General features: G+C 35.5%; 1 protein-coding gene across 1 annotated transcript in view; it reads left to right on the forward strand.

Annotated features, from left to right (window-relative positions):
* KCNH8 (potassium voltage-gated channel subfamily H member 8) overlaps positions 1-24,255 on the forward strand; it is a 184,494-nt gene that overhangs the window by 119,930 nt on the left and 40,309 nt on the right. The window contains exon 8 of the mRNA XM_032183258.1: positions 20,112-20,309. Within this exon, the coding sequence (XP_032039149.1) occupies positions 20,112-20,309 (198 nt within the window). The remainder of the gene's footprint in view (positions 1-20,111; positions 20,310-24,255) is intronic.

Raw genomic sequence — 24,255 nt, forward strand, 5'->3', positions numbered from 1 at the left:
TTTTACTTGTATTTACCTTCACCTAAAATCTATAATGTGTTAACTGAAGCAGGAGATGAAAGAAAGGCAGTGATAAAATTAACTGGGAGGAGAAAACTCTGCTAGTTTTCCTTAGGCTTTTAAATACTAAAAATGTAATTAAAAGTGTGTGAATAATTTAGATTATATAAGTTATCTGTAAGAGAAACACAGTGAATATGTGACTGTTTCATAAACAATATCTGATGGTGAGACAGAATTTCCTAGAAGGAAAAACGTTTGTTGAGGGAATGATGTAAACACCTCTGGCCAAAGGCTCATGAGGTGCATTTGGATGTCATTATCTACTATTCTTATCTCCTTTAATTTCTTTCCTCTCTCTTAACCCTTTCTTCTCTCTTAACTCTTTATTAAATATCTAATAAAGATACGTCTGAAGGGAAAATTACAAGTATGTTAAAAGTGTCTGTCCTCAGATGAGGTGAGGGTGCTGTGCAAGGAAGAAGAAAAAGGAAAGAATGTTCAATAAATCTCACCAGTTTGCCCATAGCTTACTTTAAGTTTATATATTATTATTATTATTGTTATTATTATTATTATTATAGTTGGTTGTTTATTTCTCTATAAACCTGGTCTGTAACCTGCTGCTGAACACTTCACAGAGGGCAAACTTCTCAAAGAAAAGACTGCACCTGTAGGGGATGATACACAAAGAAAGCCCACTGTGCACAAATTGGTCAAATACTGGTAACAGAAAAACAAATCCAGAAATAATAATAATAATAACAATAAAAAGGAATGTCTCTCTGATGGGAAGTAGCTGTGAAAAAATATTGTCAGCTTGTGTAGGCCACAAATTATAGCCTATATCAAAGCATCCATCACAGTCCTAGTGATGAGGATGGGCTGCATCATTGCCTCCCCACGGGTGATGGCTGGTGGCAACTGTCTTCTTAGAACAAAACCTAGTTTATTCAGAACAGAGCCATTTCATGTAAGACCTATTTGTGTCTCAGCGAAGAATGCTCTAACTGGGTTTTCCCACATTTCACATCTTCTAGTGGGCTTCCTAGGAAGGAGTTGCTCCTTAACAGCCTCCCAATGGCTTGTCTCACCATGAGACTTGGTAATGTTTCCTGCAGTCAATGCACCTCGCCATTGCAAGGGCCAGGGCACCTCTTAGCCTTATGCACTCTTAAACTAAGCCTCCCACCTGGCAAAACTGCCTATTTGTTGATCTTACAACCTGATTTTGTTTCATTTTTTTTTGCCCCAGATGTGTGTTTGTGTATTTTTGTCTGGAAAGCTATTCTACCACCTTCATGGATAGTCTCTGAAATATTTAGATGCTATAAATGTATAACAAAAATTACACTACAATGAGTCTTGCAAAGCTCATGCAGTTATTGTGCAGCAAGTCAAAATGATAGCAGTTCCATATCTGTCAGAATGGTTATTTCTGAAGTTAAATATTTATGACTCTTGTTTTGTTCTTAAGGGAAACGGTTTAAAATTATTTAAATGTTTAAAAAGTATTGGAAACTGGTTAAAACAAAAAAGATCAGAAAATTCCAGATACCTTGCATAAAGCCATTATTTTGCAAAGACCACTTCAGCACTGATAAAATTTCTATTTAAGATTGTGTGTCACATACATGAACTGAAACAAAATATTAAGTAATTCCTTCAATCCTATTACTCTATGTATCCAAGCTTCTTGCTGATGAAATATAGTGAACTTAAGTCTTGGCCCTCTGTGCTATAATCTTTGCCAGTCTGGTGATACAGAGATGATTATATTAACTAACTTTTCTTTTAACCTTAAGAAAACTTCAAATGACAATTCCACCACACCATTCACACAGCATCTGTGTGGGAGATATACTGAGAGGATGTCATTTAGGGTATAAGTTATTATGCAGACTAAAATGAGATTTTGAGATCATAGTGAATCACAAACAAATAATGCATACAGGAGAAAACGTGTTTCTGGGTATAATAAAGGTAATGATTTTAAGGCATAGAGTATTCTGTTCTTTTGCATGAAGGCTTCAGCTGGAACTTTTTCTGAAATTTTGGATAATGCATAAGAGATTTATTAATGCAGGCAAGACAGTAGAGTGTGGTCCTTATTCTTCATTGGCAGGTTTTCATTTTTAAATTTTTGATTTAATTATATTATTACTGAAGCTAGAGGCTCAAGTTTCTGTCAGTAGAGCTTACATAAATTTCATTTCAAGGAGCATTAGGAGGCTCTGTAATTGACATTGTTAAAAAATATATAATACAAAAATAACATTCCTCTACTTTTTCATTAAATGGAATGTCTCCCCCTTGGAAAGTATACATTTTATTCTTTACTGGAGTGTCTCATCAGTGTCTACATGAAGAAGTTGTGCCTTGGGTATGGATACTGCAATGCACACAACAGCTGAAATATAGGGACAGGTTTGTTCTAAGAAGGGAAATCCACTCTGGGACTAAAAAGAAAATTCATTTTTATGTGTGCATCTATTTTTGAGGAGGAGGGGAAAAAAAAGCAAAAAGCAAAAAAAAAAAAAAAAAAAAGCAAAAAAAAAAAAAAAAAAAAAGCTCAGAAAGCTTGTGTCATGGATTCAAGACCAAGATCTTGCTAACACTGGAAACCAACATTTTAAACTGTAATGCTGTAACATAGTAGTTTGAACCTTGCTGTGTTATCAGATATGCACCATAGCCCAGATCTCACAACATTGACTTTAGTGGGAGCAGCATTTGGTTCTCTGTATCTCTTCCTCTGGCCAATTTTAATAAATAAGGTGCTTAATTTGCATTTGGATTGGGGCAATGGGAGTGATAATGTTCTCCCTATGAAAATACACAGAACAGAAAAGTATATGTGTTTTGTTCTTAGTGGTTGCAATTGTAAGCCCTTTTTCCTCCTTATTTTTTTTTTTTGCCATGTTGTGGCAAAATGAGAAAGATGGGGAGGGAGGACGGTGAGGATATTATTGATGAACTGCCATGATGAAGTATTTACTAGTGTTAAAATCTAGATCTTCAATATCTCTTACATAGCTCTTATGTTGATATTTTAACTGACTATGTGGGGTATTTGGAAGATAGTCATTGTGGACACAGCCTTGAGGTGCTAGAGATCTTTACCTCAGCAAGCTTTTCCTCCTCAGAAAGCAGTCACTTTGTGTGCAGCAGCTTAACTCATATCTGATAAAAACATGTCTGATAAAAAGCTTTGTTAAATTCTTTGCTATTACATTCCATGTTGTTCTCCTCACTTGTTTCGTGGGTTAAACAGATGTTACCATGACACACGGCATGATTTTCAGCCATCTGTAAAAATAAGATTAATTTTCAGTTGACAGACAGAATAGATGCTCAGCTGTGTTGAGGTTCCTGACTGATCCTACCACTGTAATTCCTTTAACTTCAATGCATTGGTGCTCATTTCTATATGTTTAACAATTATCTGATTAACGTATAGATAAGGGTTCTTATTGTGTATCTGTGGTTTTGAATTATTATATGCAATTCCCTTTCAAATTCCTAACAAATATAAGAAAAGACTTTTAGATCTGTTGCTATAAGAAACAGATTATATTCTGAGGGAGCCATATGAGCTGTTGAAACTCACCTGTCTTGAATGTAGCGAGAAGATTAGGAGAAGGCCAAGAGTCAGGAGGCTGCTTCCCTTAGACAGTCAAAGTTGTCAGGTATAATTCGTGTAATTGTCTTCCAAAATTTCCTTGCTGACCACCAGAAATTCATCTGCAAATTTTTGTTATTCCACCCACAGTATCACTTATAACACCCAGACTAAGGAGGGGGTTATTAGAGCATAAATAAATAAATATTTACTTTTGTACTTTTGTACAAATTCAGGTATGTTCACTTTAGGAGAAGCTTTAAAAACATGTCATTCTTCACTTATTTACATTTCCATAGAATACCTCCATTCTCATTTCAGGTTTTTATTCTTTTTATATCTAGGACACTTGGCTAAAAATCTGTATTCTAGAATAAAATATTGGGTTAGCTTCACTGCTCCAAACACACACATTCATCAGGTTAGAAATGGCATGTGTAGATTTATGAATTCTTGCAGGGAAAAATAAACTTTATGCTGACTGAATTGCATAGGACATCATTCACAAGCCATGATCAGTTGTTCATCTCAATCTCCCATCTCTGTACCTGAATGTTTGATTTTAATCTCCTTTTCATCTGCACACAATCTATTGCTTTGGAACTCTTGTCCTTTCTAATTTTTAAGGGCTGGTTTTAAGAAAAGGAATAAAAGATACAGTTGTATCTTGCATAAGTGCTAACATTTTCAATTTATTAAAATGATTTATAATTCTGTATAACCTGGGAAAATTGTATTGAAGGTCCTTTTGTGTGTTTGTGTGTATATATACATACATCTGTTTGCCTATTTTGGATATCAGGAGGAGTTAAATAATCTGGCTGAAAATTAATTTCTAGTTAGTATATGAAGGAAATGATTTATGGCTGCCATTCTTGTGAAGTATTGTGGGCCATCAGTGTCTTAGAGACTCCGTCTCTACATTTGGGTTATTTCTTGCAACGCTTTCATAAAATAATTAACCTGTGGATTGTGATATATGACTAATGAATATATTAATTGGATAAAGCAAGACTTTGAAGACTTTGAAGCCATGACAATTTTCAAAGCACCCATCTCACAGATAATCACAAACTGCATTTATTACCTTGTATATTATTTGAAAACAAACAAACAAACAAAAACAAGGAAGTACCACAATATTGAAGTATTTACCAGTGATAAAATAGCCTAACACAGTTGAAAAAGAAATATGAAATGAGAATGACTTTCTCCTCTTCTAAGAACTAAAATAGTTTAATTATAATCATGAATAAATTATAGTGAATAAATGTATTTAGTCATTTCAAAACAACTTTGAAATATTTCTTTAAATTGTGATAAATACATAAATAATTAAAATAATTCCAGTGTAGAATACTAGATTTGTGACATGATTCAAATAAACTTATGGTAAGAAATCTTTTTCTTTTATCTGGTTGTTTTACAGTTTGGTATAAGGAGGGAAATTTTTGGATTAGGGAGGGAAAGTTCATCTAGATTTTGAAGAGAAAATTCAGCCTTTTCCTATTTGCATATAATTAGAAGTAGAATTTTTCATACAATATGAGCAGAGGTTGATTTTGTTTTGTTTGGCTTGTTTGTTTGTTTGTTTGTTTTTACTTGTTTGTCAGACTTTTAGAATAGACATAGAGAAATTTAACTGCCACAAATAGGTTTATACTCACACTTATAATCACCTCACCATATGCTGGAAATTCATGTGGAAACACGTTCTGTGCCAGGTGAGGACCTACCTATATAGGTCTCATAAAGGTTTATCTGAAAATGTGGCCCTACTTTTCTTCCTGCTTTACAAGTAATACATACATTTTAGGAAATTTTTTTTTTTTTTTTTAAATCAACAAGCATCCCACATTTCAGACCTACATATACCATACCTTGTCAGGATTTACAATGTAAATTTAAATTTAAATATAACCTTAAATCTAATTTTGTGGAAATCATTCAATTTTGCATTTGAAAACCCAAAACATTCTGTGTTTGACAGAGTTGTAGCAAACCACTTGTTGAACTGAACTGAAACATTTCCTTTCTGTAAAGTTTAACATTAATTTGTTAATCTCAGCTGCTTTGAGCCTTAGTAAGTTTTATTCTGTCATTCTTCCCTGCTGTTCTTTTCTACAGGTTCAGTTTCTTGATTAAACTACCTTTTCCTTTATATACCAAACCTTGCCTTCTGATTGAACCATTTTAGCAATCACAAAATACCCCAGGACTGAAATACCCCATTGGATTTTCAGTCCAGACGAGATAGGAATTAAAGTACCTTATTAAAAGGATTATGAGGTTTTTATGTATTCAGTAATACAATTCCAAGGTTTTGTACCTAGGACAAAAATTTTGTACAATTTTTAAGTGAAAAGTAAAAATCTGGTGTGTGGATGAAGCCCGTGATGTTTGACAAAGTTGAAAATGCCCTGCTGCGTCTAACTGCAGATTACCTACATTAATTCCACAAAGCATTTTTTATCTCAGTGGAAAAACTGCATCTGGACCAAGTGTAATAGAAATTACACTATTGCTATCTCCAAGTGTAATAGAAATTTTCAGTGCCATGTACAGGGGGAAAATCTGCTTAGTATACACCCAATGAGGGAATAGTCCCAAGAGGCAAAATAACACCATGATCTTTCCACACAGCTTCTGTAACAGAAATATTGTATAGTGTAATTTCTTAAAAGTTGCAAATATTCTGTATAAAAACATTGCTCAGTCAGTCATTACATCAGACTCTTTATGCTTAAATGCTGTACTTCTGATCATAGAGTTTTGGCTGGAAAGAACCCCTGGAGTTTAGCTAGTTCAGCCAGCTGGCTGAAGTAGGACTATCATCAGCAATTAATCAAATCAGTTCCACTCAAATCATGAAAGCTAGCAAGAATGGAGACTCCTCCATCTCCTTTGGACATCTTGTTATGGGATTACACTACACTTCATGGAGAACTTTGTACTGTTTTGCTAAAACATTAGTGTATATTACACATTGCTGGAGTAGGAGGTTTTGTTAAAATTTCTCAGAAGTTACTACCTCTGGTTTCAAAGACCATGGCCTGGTTGTTAAAATTAGTATGTCTCAATCCAACTTAAAAATGGGAAGTCTTCACAACATTTTTTGAAACCTTTTCAGCAGCTGCATTTTATTTGACTGGACTGCCTCTATCAGCCACATCTTTTAGGTAGAAACCCTAGCGTTTTAGAATGTCATATTGTATTCCATAGTGATCCCATAGTGCCTGCTGTATTTTTTCTTTCTACAGTGCAAACATTCATTACATTTTTAATCTAGAAATGTCATTTATGTATATTCCTACTTTCTATTTATCTATCTTTTTTTCTGCCCTTCAGCAGAGCAACAGTTTGTTGAAAGAAGGGTTTTCTTGTTACCAGAATAGAAGATAATTTCCATATAAAAATGAAGAAATTATTCAAGACTCTTTTCTTTCCAGACTCTCTTCCATTTTAACTGACCTTCATGCTTCTTTTGTACCTTTGGTTGACAATGTTTAAGGTGAACTAGTAACTACTTTCAGAAAAAAAAAAAAAGAAAAAAAAAAAAGATTGTGAGGTCATGACATTCTACATTCTATAAAATTTTACACAAGCCAGATTCTGTAAAAAAACTTATACCTAATTATACCAAATCATTTTTCATTGTCAGATGTAAGATAACTATAGATAAAAATGCCAACGCATAGGATTATATCACACCCTTCAAAATGACTTCTCAGGTCTGTAGATATGGGTGTTTTAGTCTCAGAACTGTCACTTTAAACACATGGAGTGCTTTCCCATCGACACGCTAGCTTTCTTGTTTTGTTATGATGTTAAGATATACCCTTGGAGTGAGGTACCCCCTGTTGTACCCCCTCACAAAAGCTCACTGTATTTGGATCTCAACTTGCTTCATTCAAATGATACGTAGAAAAAATCATATTGAAATTATTGTTACTTAGGTTATTCAAGGATTAGAATATTAAGAGAAGGCAAGAGTAAATGAAGGATTTCTGTGTAACACTAGTTGATATGTAAAACAATAGAAACATTGCGTTAATAGAATCAGTGTGTTAATTTAGTGTAGTGTTTATTATATGACTGCCTGGTTAGGGCAGCATTGTTCCAAAGAAAGCAATGGAATGGCTTCTTAGGTAAGAATGCAGAAGAAAAGATTTAGATTATATTGTGGAATCTATGAAGCAAGCAAGGATAGGATTGTGGTGAGTGTTAGCATACTTAGCTGTTACCTAACTAACATGGATGCTATTAGTGTAGAAGACAAGGAGAAATGGAGGTCACATACACTGTAACAGTCTGTAATGACCTGAATTGACCTCTTACTCTCATATCATCCCATGTGATTATGCTGGGTAGCCATATGAAAACTAGCATGGTGTTTTTGCAACTCTGAATTAATCCTTTCATTTGTAATTAGATTTACTCAAGGAAACATTTATGTGCTGAGGCATCTGCCCCTGTTTTGTAAAGTTGGGAGGCTGCATTTAAATGGATAGAAATTGCTGAAAATTGCCATGATTGCTGGAGTGGCAGAAGTGAGGCAGGGTTGACAATTGTATTAGTTAGCTTTGAGAAGCAGAGATAACTCTTACTGCAGACTACTAGCTAACAGGCAGTAGTAGCACAGAGTGTAGCACTCTTCACTGTTTTTATAAAATATGTGATCTTCTTGTTGCAAATAAGTATCTCTTTGTTTTACAGAGATTTTAAGGTATAGACTACCTCTGTCATTGCATCCAGGAGAGTCTATTTACAGATTCTGTTTCACAAGTGAGTATATTAAACTCACTGTCAGGAACAAGAAATTGTCATATAAATGAAGTGTCGAAAGACTCTAGCTTGAGTTTCTTTGGTGGTGAGAACTGAACAGATGAGAACATCAGGGCAGAGGTGAAATTAATTTACCAACTATGATAAGAATTACATAATTAGACTATGGCACACTGCATACATGTAGATCCACAATTTTGCTGGCAGCTTAAAACCTGATGTTCTTTAAGTTTTTTGTTTGTTTGTTTTGGGGGGGTATTTTTTTTCATATTTTGATAACAAATGTTTCATTTTAGTGTGATTCATATTGTCTTAAGGAGGAGGGTAATAATTTCTTAAAAGAAAGAGGAACATATCACCTGTAGTAGCTCTAACCTTTTTCTGCAAAAATTGGACTCTGAACATATAAAACTGCAAAGCAGGTTCCTAACACTTCAGCTGACAACATAAAAAAAGTGTCAGAACCGTTAATTTTATTGGAACAGCATCTGGGATCCTAGTTATGGGTCAGGACCCTCTCGTCTCCATTGCTCAATTAACACAGAATAGAAAGGCTGCTCAAAAGGGTATTAAATTCTAAATATGAGATAAGAAAAGCTCTAACAGATGGGTACAGATTGATGGAGCACAGAGAAGCAAAGAGGGCATATATGAACATGCTCTTTTCACTGAGTGAACTAAGAACACTAACATTTCTAATTCCACACTTAGCTGCAAGGTGTTTGATAGCCTAGAAAATGACTAGCATTCACTATGCCTAAGGAACAGCAATGTTCTCAATGCTGAGACTCTCAATGCTGAGACTCTTCGAAAAGTAGATGATTTACAAATTATTTATTTATTTCCAGTGATAGAGTTTAATTTTATTTCTTAAATTACTTATATTTTTAGCCTTGCATGTTTTACCTATAACTTAAAAATTAAGTGAACATTATATGAGATGACAAAAAAAAAAAAAAAAAAAAAAAAATTATTTTAGTTTATTACAAACTTTTTTTCTTGGTGAACAAGGATAATTAAGAATAAAGTCATTTGTCTTCACTGCAAATAAATCAATGGCATCAGAGCTATATCAATACCCTTTGCTGGTTAAAAATAAAAAATAAAAAATAAAAATAAAATAGTTCCATTAAAATATTTAGATATATACAGTACTTTTTGCATATTAACTGACTGTCACAAAAGTGGATATTGCAGACATCCCCATTTGATCTTTTCAATGAAGTGTGGAAGAAGAAAAAACCGCTGGCTTGCAAAAGCAAGAAAGATATAAATCTCCCATGTATCTAAATATAGCCGTCTGACGAGTTACTGTAGAGAAGATCTGTGCATGCTTGCCACGGAAAAGAGTATCCAGTGTGTTTCTTTTCTACATTTATCTACTTGATAAATGAGACTGAGCAACTTATGTTCTACAGGAATGCAGGTGCACTTACCTTTTACACTGGAGATTCTATGCAACAGTAAGCAAAAATATTTAGAGAAATATAAAATATTAAGGGAAATATGTTCTTTGCAAATCTGTTTAGTTAGATCTTAAAACAGGACCTTATGTGTAATAGAGTCAGATCTTGGAATAAACACATCTCTACTGTAAAGGAAATATTTATATTTGTGTTATACTAGGAGACTGTGGCAAAGATGTATTGGAGAGTTCCTCAACATCATGAACAAAAGATCTGTCTAACTCTCTGGATTGTTTATTCATCTACAGAATATCAGTTGAGTGCCCCAGAGACATAGTCTGCAGCAAAGTAATAACACAGGTTGAGGTTATAGTGACAAGCCATCCAAAGCCTGCCAAGCCAGCCTTGGACAGCCCACCAAACAGGGCAAGCTCATCAATCAAGTTCCCGTTGCACATGACAAATGGAGGAAAAGTCCGGCATTAACCTCTAGGGTTATGCAGAGCACCAACTAACCATTTGGAGACTGTCTTGGAGCTCCGCTCAAAAAGACTTGTCTCCACCCATCCTGGTCCCATCTCTTCTTTCATATTTCACCAGAATGCTCTGTAGCTGTAGACATGAAATAACTTCTTTGGAAAGAGAGTTTTTATCCACATTTTGAAGGAAAAATGTAAGTAACTAATTCACATGAACTATCTATATTTTGCACCTTAAGAAATATCTGAGGTTCTGACTCTGGTACTGTGTCTAGACTGGTCCCCAGGAGATTGTCTAGACAAACAAAGCTGCAGAAAAAGAGCAAAACTTTATTTTGCAGTCAAAATAAGTTGGGATTTCATCATCTAGTAATGTTAATGTTTAATGCAAGCACGTGATGAAGTTTTGTGAAGAATCTGGAGCTTGAATTGTGTGCAGCTGTTGGTAATTCAGGTACACTGTGCTTTGTGCAGTGTTTACATAGCATTTTGCATTAGGTGGCAAAGCTACAGTATTTCAGCCTGTTCTTGCTTCACTAAACAAGTATTTTTTAAAAGGTGTCTTTCTGACAATGTTTTTTACAAAATGCTAGTATTACAAGCATTGTAAATCTTTCATTTTTTTCATTGTAAAGAAAAAATATTTCTTTATCAGTTACAAGCTATGAATGTCTCCTGGAGTGATCAACCAGAGAAACTTTGGAAAGGGTATTATAATCCATGAACATGTTATAGTATTTTCATTGGGCTGAATTAAAGGCTCCTCTTGAATAAAGTCTCTCTCCTTGCACCTGTGGCTTTCTTAAATGAAAATATTAATTATTTAATACATGTAGACCAAATATTGTTGATGACTAGAGATGAAATGGATGAAATGTTTCCCATGGAGGAATTTTGCCAGTATTCCCAAAGGCACATCAATTTTATCACAAGAATATACAAATTTACTTTCTTACTATAAGCAATGATATTTGCAGCCTTCTCACAGTCAATTTAGAGTTGAGTTTTGTCAAATAATTAAAACTTAATTGTCATTTTTTTGGCACTTCTGTGCGTTCAGCTGTGTTTTTGTTGTTATTAGTGATATTGTACTTAGATCTTAGGTTTGTTGTTTGTTTTTTTGTGTGTTGTGTTTTTGGTGTTTGTTTTTTTTTTTTTAATCCCTTGATTGAGCACCTCTTCATCCTGAAACTACTAAGTTCGTTGAATATTTATTGCACCATGAAAGCTTCATTTTCAGTGAGTACAACGGTCAATATCTTGTTATGACTTTGTCTAGTTACATGAGTTAAAGCTCTACAAAATGTAATTATTTGTACAATAGCTTCTAAGCTTATATTCAATTAGAAATACAACAGCCAATTTATTTACAAAGAGTATTAGTCAGCCTTACAAAAGAATTCCATAGGATGTCACTTTTCAAATTAAATTCATTTTCAGTAGACTTGACAAAGGTTAAGCTTGTATCTAAAAACGCTGCTACCAGAGGGAGTACACATTTAGTTTGGAAAGCTCCTTGGGTTTCAAAAGCCTAAAACATCTGTCTCATTGCATGTTTCCTGACTGTTTAAAAACTTTTCATAAGGTTCTAGGGAAAGAGATGGTTTTCTCTAGACCAAAGTCCAAGAAAAATACTAGTCAATATGTCCACAAAGGGTAAATTTGAGGCAGGCATTTCAAAATTGATCAGATGCTTTCAATTGAAGAAATTAATGTATCTTGAGTCTGTAAGCTTTATGAAACAACAGAGCATACATGGGCCTTCTATTTTCATCTTTATTTTTCTTTTCTGACTGCTCAGTGTCCAAGTTCAAACTTTCTCTTGGTGATGGCATAGATGATAAAATCAAAGGTAAAATTCCCAAAGCCTAGAAGAGTATTATGACTTCATCTAACATATCTGCAAATCCAGTGGTTTGTTGTTATTATTGTTATTATTATTATCATTATTATTTGGTCCATAATAAATCACAGAATCACAGAATTATAGGGGTTGGAAGGGACCTCAAGAAATCATCGGCTCCAACCCTCCTGCTAAAGCTGATTCCCTAGAGCAAATTGCACAGGTAGGCCTCCAGACAGGTCTTGAATATCTCCAGAGAAGGAGACTACACGACCTCCCTGGGCAACCTGTTCCAGTGCTCCGTCACCCTCACTGTGAAGAAGTCACATATTGGATTTTCTTTTGTATATTGGATTTCCTTTCACATATTGGATTGGAACTTCCTGTGCTCCATTTTTTGGCCATTGTCCCTTGTCCTGTCCCCAAGAACCATTGAAAAGAGGTTGGCTATATCTCTTTTTCTCACACACTTCATGTATTTATAAACATTGATTAGATGTTTTTGATAAAGAAATGAGATAGATGCAAAGATATCAGGTGGAAACAGTTAGAGACCTATTGTTCCACCTGGACTGTCACAAGTCCATGGGGCCAAATGGGATCCATGCAAGGGTGCTGAGGGAATTGACAGATGTGATTGCTGGGCCGCTTTCCATCACCTATCAGCAGTCATGGTCATCCAGAAAGGTCTCAGATGACTAGAGACTTGCTAGTCATGTGATGCCCATCTATAAGAAGGGTTGTAAGGAGGACCCAGAGAACTGCAGGTGTGTCAGCCTGACCTCGATGCCAGGAAAGGTAATGGAACATGTCATCTTGAATGGAATCATGCAGCATATGTGGGACAACCAGGTAATCAGGCTCAGTCAGCATAGGTTCATGAAAAGCAAGGACACATGCCCTATTTTTTACTATTGTACAACTGTGCTATCTGGGCATACATGATGCAGCTGTGTTTACACAGTCCTAGAACGTGCAGCTGTATGACATCTTCAAGGTTGTAGGGCTTTCTATTTGAAAAGTTAAGAAAAGTGGGGTTGGAAGTATGAGTACTCCTGTCATATAGAAAGTGATAAGGTTGTCCCTGAGCCTCCTCTTCTCCAGACTGAACAATCCCAGCTCCCTCAGCCACTCCTCATAAGACTTATTCTCCAGACCCCTCATCAGCTTTGTTGCCCTTCTCTGGACTCACTCAAGCACCTCGATATCCTTCTTGTAGTGAGGGGCCCAAAACTGAAAACAGTACTCAAGGTGGAGCCTCGCCAGAGCCGAATACAGGGGGACAATCACTTGTCCTGCTGGCCACATACAAGCTAGGATGCTGTTGGTCACCTGAGCACACTGCTGGCTCATATTCAGCTGACTATCAACCATCACTCCCAGGTCCTTCTCTGGCAGGCAGCTTTCTAATCACTCATCTCCCAGCCTGAAGCGCTGCTTGGAGTTGTTGTGCCCCAAGTGCAGGACCCGGCACTTGGCCTTGTTGAATTTCATACACTTGGCCTCAGCCCATTGGTCCAGCCTATCTAGATCGTTCTGCAGAGCCTTCCTACCCTTGAGCAGATTGACACATGTACCTAACTTGGTGTCATCTGCAAACTTACTGAGTTACTTAATCCCTTCATCCAGATCATTGATAAAGATTTTAAAGAGAACTGGCCCTCGTACTGAGCCCTGGGGGGCTCCACTAGTGACCGGCCTCCAGCTGGATTTAACTCCATTCACCACAACTCTTTGGGCCTGGCTATGCAGCCTGTTTTTAGCCCAACAAAACATGGAAACAGTAGAGATATGGGCTAAAATCTTGGATTCACTGATGTTGGAGGGATCTTTGCAACAGATTTTGACCATTATAAATTGAAATATGAGATATCTTTTGTAGATTCGAGTATAAAACTTTATAATAAAGAGCTAGTGTGATTTCCTGTGCACACCTGCAGCTCCTTGTTTCCTGGCTGTAGATCTGAAATAAGGAGCTGTCAGTAGTGACCAGGGACTGCTGCAGTGGGAAACCCCTCAGTGCACATGGTTGTTTTCATTAAAAAATTTATCCCATTGATAAAGGATATAATTTCTTGTCTACTTTTTTTTTTTTTCCTTACTAACCTCAAACTGTTTGCTTCTACTTAGATTAGCAGGCATAACATACACAAACTTCTGTGTTAAAAGGTTTTTTGTTTTGTTTTTTTTATTTTACTATTTGGGTGCCTGTTTATATTTCCTATGTTACAAGGTACAGTTCTGGGATTGTGACTGCTGTTATTTTGTGTGTTAATAAAATCACATGAACTATCAGTTTCAATATACACTCAAGACACACACAAGATACTCCATTTTTCTTATCCTTTGATCAATTCTACTGTTTTAATTACAACAATGAGCACTTAGAATATGATAAACTTGTGATTTTTCTATAAAGTGTAAGTCTGTTCTATAGTCAAGTCTGTCAGGTGTGGTTTTGTAGAAATATAAAGTATAAGTAGCATCTAATAAAGCCACTGTCATTTTTTTTGTATTTTCATTTAGAGCCCAAAAGTTTTTTAGCTGAATCAGAAAAAATATTCTTGAAACTGAAACATAGCCCTTAAAGAAAACCCATACTGGACCTTTAGGTTATGAATATAGGTTATGGCCTATAGTCATTCATAACATATTCCCTTTCCCTACTACATAACATTGTTTATTTTATTGGATGAAAGAGCCAATAAATGAATATGTTCTGGCCATAAATGAAGTTCAAATACTCTTTAAAGATAAAAAGATAATGGTGAAGGGGGAGATAGGCCTCCCTACCTTTGTTTCCTAGCAAAAAGGGAAAGGCCCTCTGAATTATTCTCTCAGCCACAGCTGAGAGAAGGTTTGTCCCACCCTTGTTGCAGCATCATGACCACTTGATCTTGAGGGAAGCATTCCTGCTTTCAGGTGTTTGGGGATACTCTGAGAGACAGTCTTCAAACATACCTTTTTCCACTTCCTGATGCAGTAGTCCAAAACAAATAAGAAAGTTTTGGTTTACTTTCTAACTGGGGAAGAAAGAAAAAAAACAACTGTTTTGTAGAATAAATTGTATTAGTAATTAATTAGTTAGATAATGCAACTATTTTCTAAGTTGCTTAAATTAAATACCACATAACATAGTTAAAATTTCGGTATATTAAGTGTCTGTCATAAAAGGAAAATCTAAGTAATAGTACAACATGAATCTATATTTATGGAGTGACTTACCTGCTCTATAAAGTGCAAGCACAAAACTCAGGGAAGACTGAGTTTCTGAACGTCTTGTAAGTGACATAATGTGCTTTACAGATAGTTGTAAAGTACATCATCTACAAATGCATAAATTCATGTTTATTTCTTCTGGTAAGTGAACACTTCCCAGATATAGACAAAAGATAGATAGATAGATAGATAGATAGATAGATAGATAGATAGATAGAGATAAAAAGTAGCCTAGTGAAGCTGGATACCAATTGCTACTGACTTTTCTAAAGGGAGTTGATTACACAGGTGTTCTTTTTCCCTTTGAAAAGAGTTCTTTTTCCCTTTTTCCCTCTTAATTATGTTAACTGATGTTTTAATATGTTTTCAAAGTCATAGATCTATATCCAGGTAATGCTAATTGAGAACCAGACAAGTTTCATAATGCTTAATTCTAGGATGCTCCCTCTTTGACTATGAGGTATATTTATTTTTTCTCTTCTTCCCTGAGGGCAGAAATTAATTACCCAAGTTTGCCAGAGAATTTGCTGAGAGCTGTTACCTACAGGAATCAAAAGGCATTGTTTCTGTTCTCACGACTATCGGGTAATGAAAATATTTACAGACAACAGTTTCTTGTCTTTACCTCCACCAGGAAAAAATATTTTGCTATCAACAAATATCTCAGAAGTATAACTGATTTGGAAGATCTTGGAGCATTATATATACTCTGGCTGAAACTTAATTCTGTAACATTTCTTCAAAAGGTCCTGATTAGAATAATCTTTAACAGATAAAATAGAAATGAGAAGCTGTTTATCATGTCCTTACCTACAGATCAGAATAATATATTTATCTGGTTTTCACTTTAAGATTTGCATTTCTCTTTCAAATCTCATAGTCTCTCAAATCTCTTTAATGAAAGTTATCAAATGACTTCTCTTTACATAGCAAGCCTTTTGTAGAAATTGTTAACAATTGCTAACATTTGCTAATTGTTACTGTTGTAGCTCAATGATAAGTCATTCATCTTACCGATTAAGCTTATTCACCTGATCCTAAGTTACATCACAGAACTGGGCACAGAGTGGTGAACTATTCTTGAGTAACAATGAGACTTCCTTAGCTAGAAGTGTGTGTTTGCAACTGTAAAATGTTTATATTGTATTTGGTATTTCACTAGTAGAATTATTATTGAACTCATATAGAGATTTATACTGTTTGATACACTTTAAGCACATATTTTGGCACCATGTCTCAGTTACTAATAATGGATCTTTTGCGATGATGTTTTATTAGGGTTTTCTTTTTTTTTTTTTTTTTCTCTTAACTTAATAGCCTTGAACATAAAGTATGTTGTAAAGGAGAAGCAAGTTTAAGTGTATCTGTCAATTAAAGAACAGGCTCATTTGCCTTTGTTGGCTAACAAAGGTAATGTAGTTGCCTAAAAGTGAGGCTGGTACTGTTTTGTACAAAGTTACTTGAAATAAATTGTGATATGACCCTTTCTAACAATGAATGTGAAATTAATCATGTAACAAAGGGCAGAAGAGTGGGAACAAAAAGGCCAAGAATCGGTGGCTTTTAGAACCTTCCCAGGAAAGAGATTTTTTCCTAAGGGACGTTATTTCAGTATCCACACATCAGTTACAGTTATTTAAAATAACATATTTAATTTGTGTCAATTTTTAAGTTCTTCATATGCTTTAGAATATTTTCAAAGCTTTTAGAATATTTTCAAAACCTGAAGTTGAAATCTACAATTGTGCTTCTGTATATTATGTTTAGATAGACTTTTCTTAGCTCTACTCTCTGTATTTTGCTACATTTTGTATTTTGTATAGATTCTGTATTTTGGGATTTTGCTAGATTTCTACTCTTTAATGTATGGGATTACATTCTCTAATACAGGCAAAGGAGTGAAATCAGCTGTATAAAGGGCCATATCATTGTTGGAGAAATTATGTTTTTCTGAGATTACACTACTGGAAGGGAGCAGCAAGAGGACCCAAACCAGACTAGTCAGTGCAACCCTGATAATATAGCCACAATAACTGTGGAACGACTTACTTGCTTCAAGTTTCTGCGGTGTTAGTCCTTACAGTATTGATTATTTGTATGCAGCAGCTTAAGTTGTTGCCAATTAGAGCTCAGCAGATATTGATGCATAGACACTTCTAATTATTTGCTACAATTCTCAATTAAATTCAACCATCTTATATTGTGCCTGCCCCATGTGATTACTGCCTGTACACACTGACACTGACACCTCACAACATACCTTGTAGCTGGGTTGCCAGCATGAGTTCAGTTATGTTGCTTTTCTTTCATTTTAGTTAATTGGGAGCCACAGATACAAAATAGCTGTTTGTAATCAATGCTCTCTACCAGGCATGACTAGATCTTGTGCTGTTATTACCCAGTCCTTCTGGCTTAGCTTTCTCTGTAGGCTAGCATGCAAGAGAGTGTAGTGTTGAGGATGGCCCTGTGTGGTAGCTGTAGTGACTCAACAAGTCTGCTTTAGGGGGTAAATAGAGTCATAGAATTATTTGGGTTGGAAGGGACTATAAAGATCATCTAGTTTCAACCTCTCTGCCATGGGCAGGGACACCTCCTTCCAAATCAGGTTGCTCAAAGCCCCATCCAACCTGACCTTGAGCAAATCCAGGGATGGGGTATCTGCATGTTCTCCAGGAAGCCTGTTCCAGTGCCCCACCACTCTCACAGTTAAAAATTTCCTCCTTATATCCAATCTAAACCTACCTTCTTTTAGTTTAAAGCCTTTAACTGTAGTCCCATCACTACATGCCCTGACAAAGAGTCCCTCCCCAGCTGTCCTGTAGGCCCCCTTTAAGTATTGGAAGGCTGCTATAAGGTTTCCCCAGAGCCTTCTCTTCTCCAGGCTGAACATCCCCAACTCCTTCAGCCTGTCTTCAAAGGACAGATGCTCCAGCCCCTTGATCATCTTTGTGGCCTTCCTCTGGACTAGTTTTAAAGCTTCCATGTCCTTCTTTTGCTGGGGGCCCCAGAGCTGAACACAGCACTCCAGGTGGGATCAAAATAGATCTGTGGGAGCAGAATAGAGTGGGAGAATCATCTTCCTCGCTCTGTTGGCCACGCTGCTTTTGATGCAGCCAAAGATCAAGTTGGCTTTCTGGACTGCAAATGTACATTGTCAGCTCATGTTGAGCTTCTCATCAACCAGCACCCACAGTTCTTTTCGTCAGGTTTTCTTTCCATCCCTTCTCTGCCCAGCCTGTATTTGTGCTTAGGATTGCCCTAACCCAGATGCAGGATCTTGCAGTTGGCCTTGTTCAACCTCATGAGGTTTGCATAAGTCCACCTCTCAAGCCTTTCAAGGTCCCTCTGGATGGCACCTCTTTCCTCCAGCATGTCAACTGCACTGCACACCTTGATGTCATGAGCAGACTTGCTAAGGGTGCACTCAATTTCATTGTCCATGTCACTGACAAAGATGTTAAATGGTGCCAGTCCCAATACTGACCTGTGAGGAACACCACTTGTCATTATCCCCACATAGGCATTGAGCTGTTCACTGGAAGTCTTTGAGTGTGACCATCCAACCAAAATACTTACAGGCCTTTTTCCCCAACCTATTTGGAAGCACTGAGTCAGATTCTTAAAATCTACCACCTACTTTTGCAAATATTTTGTACAAGAGGATTTCCCCTTATTCATACTTGGATTCATTCTTTATCCAAAATTTAGAAATATATGCTGAGTGAACTGGGAGAGATGTTAAGCTTCAGAAAGACGTTCAGTACATACATGACTTGACATAATTATTAAAGCTCTCAGCTTAGGACAGGGGGAAGTCCTACTACTTTTTCTAAAAGCAAACTGTGTGCCAGGAATATTTTGTTATGATGGTTATACCTGAATATCTAGGAAGGATTGAAGGATTCTCACTCTCCCAAGCAAACTGCTTACAGAACAGTAGTGGGCTCATAAATTGATTTTTATTTTTTTTTTTTTTTTTTTTTTTTTGTAACTCAATTTGTATAAATCATTACATTTATGCAGCTCATAGCTCATTCAGGTTGTTTTCCCTTTCCAAAAGAAGAATCATACTTTTCTCTCCCCCCCCCCCCCCCCTTTTTTTTTTAATGTCTGTGAGGTAGCATCTAATTCTACTTTATCTAGCACACATACATTCCTTTAGCAACATGAAAAGAAAGAAAAAGAAAGATTAAATTAGTAATTTAGAAAATGCTTAATGAAGCAACTTTGGAAAATCAATTCTGGTTTGTAAATTGTGTTGTATTGTCTGAATCTTTTCTACTGTAAAGAGAATCATATAAAAAGCTCTAAATATGTAATTATTGTTATAACAATTTAGTTTTAGAATCTCAGAAAGCTTTCCAAGCATTAATTAATGGTTAAAAAAAATGTTGAATTTTTTGTTGCAGTGTTATTAGGAGATGATTTTTGTCTTTTCTGTGCCTTAGTGGGTTTTGTGAATTAGCTAATTAGACTTGTAATATGCAATTCAAAACCATTTGATTCCAACACAGAAATCCTGTTCTTATCATAAATACTCATACATAAAAAAACAATACTCTAGAGAAACAGTCCTTTATATGCTGTATAAATTCTTACAGTTTCTGTTCTTTTTATGTTTTTATTCTTGGAATAGTGTGAAGAATGCAGTGTCTTCTAAATAAGTATTTTAAAATGACATATTGTACTATGGAGTGTATAGTTATTCGTGATGTCAGTATTCCTTAACAGTCTTTTTTTTATGATTTGTTTTTCAGGTTGGCTTCATGAGCTAGGAAAACGTATAGAGTCTCCTTACTATGACAATAATACCCTGGGAGGCCCATCAATCAGAAGTGCCTATATAGCTGCCCTATATTTCACCCTTAGCAGTCTCACAAGTGTTGGGTTTGGAAATGTTTCAGCCAATACTGATGCTGAAAAGATCTTCTCCATTTGCACAATGCTGATAGGAGGTAAGTATGTATGCTAAGCATCATGTAAAATGTTTGGGCAGAGTAGAGGTGAGTAAAATAGGTGCTGAAATTTTGCTAGGTTTTGATTCGAAATCAAACAAACAGAAACTCTAAATTGACAAAAAGAAGGAAATATTATGTGGGGTTTAAAACTGGATAAATTATCTGAAGCAGGCATATCTCCCAGCTTTTTATAATTTATGGTAACGAAAGTCATTACCCTGTAAAGTGCAAACTCTTCCTATTGTGAGTAAGTGTGGGCCAGCTGTGTGTCCTGGGAATATCTGCATTTTGGTTACATGCCAGGCACAGTTCCAGTCAGTTTAACAATAAGTTCAGCTCCAGTTCAGTCACTGCAACAGCCCTGGGAAAAATGGCAAAGATGTCAGCCTAAAAGTGCATCTGGCTGCATGTATATCCGTATCTGAAGGACCCAGCCCAGAACAAAGGCAGTGGAGACAGGACAGAGCAAGGTAAAATGTTGGGTGAGCCGTAGGTGGGCGTTCCATAAGGGCAAAGCAGTTTATTTATCAATAAGTAGATTTTACCACATCACTGCTTCAAATTCACTTCAAAATTGCAGTGTTTTTGTCATGCCTAGAGCTCTTCACTGTATTTCTAACGGATGTTAATTACCTATTCTTATTGTTGGGTTCACTTTCCTGATGAGGTACCTGGGAACACCAGTGAGATAGTGGCACCTGCAGATATTGGTAAATCCAAGACAGTGGAGAGAAGGTACCTGCAGCTCTCTTTGTATTCTTTTTCCAAAAATAAATAAATAAATAAATAAATATTTTGAAATAGCTGTTCTGTTTCATAGTTTGTACATCACATAGCTCAAAGATGTCACAACTTCTATGAAGAACAAAAGGCCCCCTCATATTTTCTCTGGTAACCTAATTGTTCTAGAAATACTAGTAGGTATTTCTACCACCCAGCATTTCTAAAAGGCATGTCTGCAAGGCACTGGTTGTCATTTTACAGCATAAATTTAACTGGCCAAAAAGAAATTGGTAACTTGACACTCAGAAACTAAGGAACATAATGAATACCCTATAAACTATATATCTGCAGCATCCAGTAATATTAAAAATGCTCATTTAATTATTGCTATTTTTCCCTGTCCTCAAAATGAGCATCAATATTATAATGAATCCACCAATAGTATCATTTTAATTTTGACAATGTCAGGAAAAAATAAAAGCAGGGAACACATTAATTTACTTTTGGCATAACATTAACATTATGCAGCTTTAAAATACAATGTGGTCTCTGCATTGGGGCTTTCATTACATAAAATGTGTTGGAATGAAGGAAGAAGTATTCATTTATATCAAGAAAACAGCAATATTCTGAGTAACACAATGATGAATATTTAATTCATTTTGATATAGTAGACCTTCTGAAAACTTAGTAGACTATAAAAGTATCCTACACTTTTATTTAATCCAGCTATAGAAATTTATTTTTCATTCCTTATATTACTGAGTGGTAGATCTAATGTGTTTGTGCACTGAGTAAATTGTGAGGAACTTATTGACTGAATGTAGTAAGAGGGAACTGCTAAGTGAAAGGTAAAGGTACTGTGAAGCAGCAGAAGAAGGACTTTACACCTGGAACAGCCCAGGTAACAAGATGTATCCAGGTAAGAAAGCAGAGCAGGCTGGTTTGCAGATGTTTTCGTGAGGAACTGTATTTTAGACCCTATTTGAGTAAATCAGCCAAGGGGGGAAACTTGGAGGAGTTGCCATCATGCAGCACAGACTGCTTTGAAAACTATTAGGAACAAAATACTACTTTGTATACTTTAAAATATAATATATTTTCATTTCTTAAAGCATGCTTTGAAGTGTATTTTTGGCTGACATTTAATTTTAAAATTTCCTAGTGAAAAGTGATGTCTTGAGGAAAAAAATGATGTTTCTTGTTTGTTTGTTTTTGTGTGTGTTTGTGTTTTTTTCCAGTATTTAAAACAGTCATTAGTTTATGAAATTTCAGGTGGAATGGGTAGCATGATTTGGTATAGCAGTACTTTGTATGTGTGTCTTTAATGTGCATCACTGCCTCTTGGTATTAATTCTCATTGTGCATAGATTTAAAATTGCAATTAAGATAAGCATTATTGTGAGGATAAAACATCCTACTCTATGTAATATTTCTTCTCAAAATTGGAGACAAAATGTACTTACTAAAACATAACAAGAATTCCTAGGATACACAGAATATTAATTCTGGGATCAGAAGTGTTCCTGCGTTCCTTAAGCAAGAAAAATGTAATTTAGAATAACTATTCAAATTAAGGACACTTTATGAAATATGGTTCCTAGAAGTTTTTAATTTGTCTTACTTCATGTTAGAGAATGGAGTTCTCTAATAGTTATTTTACAGAAATAATAGTTATTTTACAGAAAGTAGGGTAGGTCTGTGATTCTTTAATAAAGAAATCTAATGGCTACCACAGACAGGAGTAGCTTGTCATCATCAGTAGAAGTTGTCTTCCAGTGTACATATGCAAAGATAGATTCTCCTATATTAACAATTCCTTATGATATTTGTGCCCATAAAAACATCACAGAGATCTCTACACTGTTCACCTCCTAACCCTGGAGCCTGTGGAATACTGACCAAAATACAAGTGATTTTTACATATGCATCCATACACCACATCCATACACTGCTTTTTCCCTGCCCCCTCTTTTTAAAGTAAATATCACATTCTTAAAACACAGTGCTCTGCTGAAAACACAGTCTTCAGTCTGTTTAGCTACATCTGGCTGAATTGTTTCAGCCGCAGGTGAATATTTCTACTATAATATCCTGTATCTAACTTTACGCCAATCTGCTGTATTTTGTTGCCTAAGCTTCATTAGTGACTCAGTAATGCACTGCACCATCAGTAACAATGTTTGGTTGATCCAGCTGATTCTTCTTAGAAATTACAGTTCTTGCAATTATACATGTTTTTTTCTTTCTAATATTCACATCTGAACCTTTTCTTTCTGTGCTGTTCGTTTATCTTCTTTTACTAATGGACTTGTATTGACTTAAACATATCAGTGAATCACCTCTAAATGCATTCTGTGTTGTGAAAATACATGACACTGCAGTGTTTTCTCCATTTTTCTGCCTTCCCTTCACAATAAAGACATAGCTACTAGCTATGACATGTTACTAGACATTTTACAAGCTCCTTATTGTTTGACTCAGCCTGTAAAATTTTTCTGCTCTCTAAAAGAAGGAATTTTCTGCCTGTTTCCACAAAAAGATTAATTGATGATTAACCATCAATATATATATTTTCCTTCTCCTTCTCCCATTGTTTTTCTCTGCTTATCCTAGACTTCTATAAATTGCCATATGAGGTCAATGTCTTGTTTGTCTTGTTTATAAACCAATTCCTTTGCTACTCTGAGGAGTCTGTCTGCTTCCTTTCAAGCACTATAAAGCTAGATGTCCCTTAAGAGTAATAATCAAGCTCTTTAATAGTTTTTTCAATAAACAGTTTGTAAATGTGTATATTATATACCTCAGATCAATACCACATGACAGACAATCTACAGTAATTTTGTTCACCGATAATCAGCAAACACATTTCTGCACAGACGAACCCAGATTCACTGTATCTGCAGGTATTTCTTCAATTTTGATTCTGGTATTTTTAGTCTCCATATTAGTCTCTAATTGCAGGCAAACTCCTGGATGTCAGGACTTTCTGATAAACAATTTCACACCATATTTGACGTTCTCAAACAACATAAGAAATCAGAATGTCAGTTTGAATGTGTCTTTCTTTTTTTTTTTTTTAATTTACACAAATTTTTACTTTATACATTACAAAGCTTTTTCCTTTTTTTTTTTTTTTTTAACATCTTGTTTCCCAGAATATAATACATCTTTAAATGTTGTTTACAATCTCATTCCATTACATATAGTCCCTGTTAGA

The sequence above is a fragment of the Aythya fuligula genome, chromosome 2 (genome assembly GCF_009819795.1).
Source record: "Aythya fuligula isolate bAytFul2 chromosome 2, bAytFul2.pri, whole genome shotgun sequence".
NCBI lineage: Eukaryota > Metazoa > Chordata > Aves > Anseriformes > Anatidae > Aythya > Aythya fuligula.